The sequence below is a fragment of the Aplysia californica genome, unplaced genomic scaffold, assembly GCF_000002075.1.
Source record: "Aplysia californica isolate F4 #8 unplaced genomic scaffold, AplCal3.0 scaffold00434, whole genome shotgun sequence".
Lineage (NCBI taxonomy): Eukaryota > Metazoa > Mollusca > Gastropoda > Aplysiida > Aplysiidae > Aplysia > Aplysia californica.
In genome coordinates this window covers 330,242-334,200 of record NW_004797704.1, presented here as the reverse complement: position 1 = coordinate 334,200, position 3,959 = coordinate 330,242, and the positions used below count along the sequence as shown (strand labels likewise).

Sequence of the window (3,959 nt, the reverse complement as noted above, 5' to 3'; positions counted from 1 at the left end):
GACTACGACTACTACTACTACTACTACTACTACTACTACAACTACCACCACTACTACTACTACCACTACCACTACTACTACTACCACTACCACCACTACTACTACTACTACTACTACTACTACTACTACTTCTACAACTACAACTACTATTACTACTACTTCTACTAATAACTAGAGAGTTTCTCTCACAAAATCTCCCGTGCCAACCCCAAACTCCCTCCTTTCTTTTATTGCCTAGCATCTGCGTTTGTCGCAGCCGAGACCCGCGATTTTTGGCATTTTTTGGTCCGCAAATCTGGGCCTCGATTTTTGCATTTTTCAAAAAGTTCGTTTCAAAATTTAAGACAAAACAACAAAGCTACTTCATAACATATTAAACATGTATTTTGATAAGTTTTAAGATGTCCATGAGTATCTATTTTCACGCGGGGAATTTAAGTACATTACATTACATACTATTTATATTGCTGTCTGTCTTATATTTTTCCATCTTTGTTGTGTTTTAATTTGTTCGTGAGTTAATTTTCCTAAAAATTGTTCTGATGATTTCTCTTTCTTTTTTTTGTGTGTGTTTATACAGTGTAATGTCATTTAATTTAATGATGTTCGTATTCTTTTAAAAATATAACTGTGTTATGTTAGAGGGTGTCTCCACCAAAACCGAACACTGACACTGGCACGCCCCCATTGTGTGTGATTCCATGATTTACATTACATGTAACATCCTGTAGGATTACTTTTTGTTGAATTACTCACGTTTAGGGTTAAAGCGGTCAATCTTCGGATAGGTGGACACGCGCCCTAATTTGTGAATTTTTGTGGTTCTCCGTGCTATTCTAATTTTGATTTCATTCTTTTGTGAAACCTTTATTTTTCATGTTTTTACCCTCTGGGTGACTACAAATGATATTCTGGATACTTAAAACAGAGCACAAGAAATTCTGGTGTTTAGATTGTTACATGTACCTCTAACAACATAATGCTATACGTCGTCAGAGAGAGTCGAAAGCTTGTAAATTAAAGGCAACTTTTGTGACTACTTTTGCCACTTTTTGTGGCAATTTTTGGCAACTTTTGGACAAAAAATGGCAACAAGCGCAGATGCTAGTATTGCCTACCTTCTCCTATAATTATGCATGTACTGCGGTATCACCTTACACTATCAATGAGTGTCAACTCTTTCCTCCTTCTCCTCTCCACCCCATCCCCACCCCACTTCCCCTCATCCTTCTGCCAAACCGCTGACCTCAGTCCAGAGTTTGTCTCCCTGGACACACAATTCTCCAACGACACCGCAGCTCCTCAGACATACAAGTTCCGGTTTGAGAAGCAGCGTCGCAGCAGGGTGACTGTGTCGTTTCAGCGCGGGTTTACGCTCGGCGGCAAGGCCAAATTTACAGTGGGATTGCCACTTGCTGGTGCAGAAGCCAGTCTACAGTATCAGGTAGGTAATAACACACACACACACACACACGCACTCATGCACACACACAAACACACACACACACTCATGCACACACACACACACACACACAAACACTGCTTGTTGAATACAATTGTTAAGGCAATTTTATAATCAACATAGAATTGACTGTGGGTTACAGTGGATATATAGGCTTGACGTTTTTATTAAAATTTAATCAAATTTGTGCTTTTTTTTCAACATTCAAAAATCGAATTTTGATGATGTCTTGAGCTCATGCAACCGATCAGTGATCAAGAAACTGCAGTAAAACATGTTTTCAAAATGTTGGGGTTTGAACCTTAAACCTTAAAGAACAGCTTGTCGACGAACCTGTCCCTGTGGTTTTATGCACCCCGCATAACTAAGCTAAATTTGATTTAATTTTTGCATAATTTCTGATTATTTTCCTATTCTTTGTTAAAATTAGAATCTAAGAGAATTGCATAATATCACATTTTTGGGCTCAGTTTGCATAATTTCAGAATTTTTCTTGCATAAAACAACGCGGACAGATTAACGTAGGCTACCCTTTTCATGTAGACCTACCTGATTACGTGAACTTTAAACATGAAATGAGCATAAAAAGAGTAGACAACTCCTTTGTAGCTGTTTGTTGATAACTTGCTTGACCTGTGTAACAAACAGAACAACAATGTGCTAGGCAGTTCGTCCGTCATTGCCTGACCATGACAACTACATCTGCAGAGGTGAATGTTTCTTTGAAAATAGAATTGCAGGACATGTGGTTGCCGCTCTGGATGATCAGACCTATTCTGAATTCTGGCAGAGAAGTGTTTACCACATTTTGAGCATTTTTATCAGCTTCCTTTCCACTCATAGAGGTGCACAGTTTGCAGAGCTTCTCTCAGTCTTATACAATTACAATGCACATAATTTTTACATGATATCTCTCTCTCTCTCTCTCTCTTTAACAACTAAAACACATGCACATGATACACACACACACACACACACACACACACACACACACACACACACACACACACACACACAAACCATTGTCTTTATCACCCCCTCCCCCTCTTCCCCACCTTTCCACTCTTTTTGTCTTTTTTACCCTCTCTAAACTCCTTTTTTTCTGATTCTCCTATCGCTTCTTACATTTACATCCTCATCCCATCCAAATCCCCATCCTTATACCTGTGGGACAGGTGACCAAGAGTGAAGGGGAGACATTCGAGGAGAGCCTCCTGATGGAAGCCACCAGCGACATCAGTGTGGGACCACACAGCAAATACTTGGCACAAATACAGCTGGAGGAGCGGAAAGTGCTGGCCGACTTCAAAGTCGTCATGCGGATGTCGATGCCGCAGGGGGAAGTTCCCATCCACATCCGTCGGAAGTCGGACGATGAGCTCCTTTTCGTGTACTATATTGAAAATTTAAAAGATCTGTTCTTGCACGGTGCTGTACCGTGTGCAAAGGAGGTCAAGACGGAAAGCGGTGAGTCCGTTCAGTCCCAGATTGACCTTGAGGTGGAGGGTGTTATCAGCGGGACTGTCGCCTGCAACCACCGAATACAGCTCACTTCGGATGAGACGCTGCAGGCTAAGCAAGAGGCTCGAACCAAGTACCTTCAGGGACAAGGGTTAGCTGACTCCGGTACAGCATAGAGTATAAATTCGTCTGCTGTGCATTGGATGTCACAACGGTGCACTATTGTGCTTTCTTAGCTGATGAATTTTCAGCTCAAACAGAGACAAGTGCTGCACATTGTAATCCATTTTCTCGAAAATTTCATGCCAAGATATTATAATTATAAATAATCGTTCTCAACTAAGTCATACAAATCTATTGTCAAGTCATCACGAATGACAATAATCATAATAGTTTGTCTGTCAGTGCCTGGTGATGACCAACACATTTTCAGAGGAGGATATTTCTTAAAGTTAAAGCTAAACAGAAGAAATAAGGATCAAGATGATTTGTGGCTTCTCCTATGATCAGTAAAATCAATTCTGGCAGAGAAAAAAAATACAATATGGAATGCTTCATGAATTTGCGTGTCATCCTTTGAAGGGGCCACATACTTATCAGAGCAAACGGGAATGGCTGATTTACTTAACTGAGTAAGATGTATCCAGGCATACCAAACTTACAAGTGAATTTGCAATTAAACAGTACAGTACATATCATTTGTGACTTCTAAGATTTAAAAAAATAAAAAATGTCATGTCACTGTTATTTTTTTAAAATTATTTCTCAACCGTTCTTGGGTTAAGATTTTCTTTCAAGAGTAAAGACAGCGGGTATACCGGTATACGAAAAAATGTATCTAATAAATTCCCCTATGTCACCTATTTACTGTGTATCTAAAATAGAAAAACATGATATTTTTCCCCCCACATGGCAGAGATGGGGAAATTAATTGTTTTCAATGAAACTGATTTCAATTCTTGTTTATCAAGGAGCACTAATTCTACTAAATACAAAAAATGTTAAGTACTTTTAGGCCAGTTGGTAGGAATGACAG

General features: G+C 39.4%; 1 protein-coding gene across 1 annotated transcript in view; it reads left to right on the top strand.

Moving 5' to 3' along the window:
• The window catches only part of LOC101857663, a gene marked incomplete in the record, with an annotated part of 25,164 nt that extends 21,510 nt beyond the window's left edge, over positions 1 to 3,654 (top strand). Inside the window, 2 exon segments of the mRNA XM_005104756.3 lie at positions 1,252 to 1,444; positions 2,638 to 3,654. Coding sequence (XP_005104813.2) covers positions 1,252 to 1,444; positions 2,638 to 3,099 — 655 coding nt within the window.
• Positions 3,655 to 3,959: the final 305 nt, after the last annotated feature.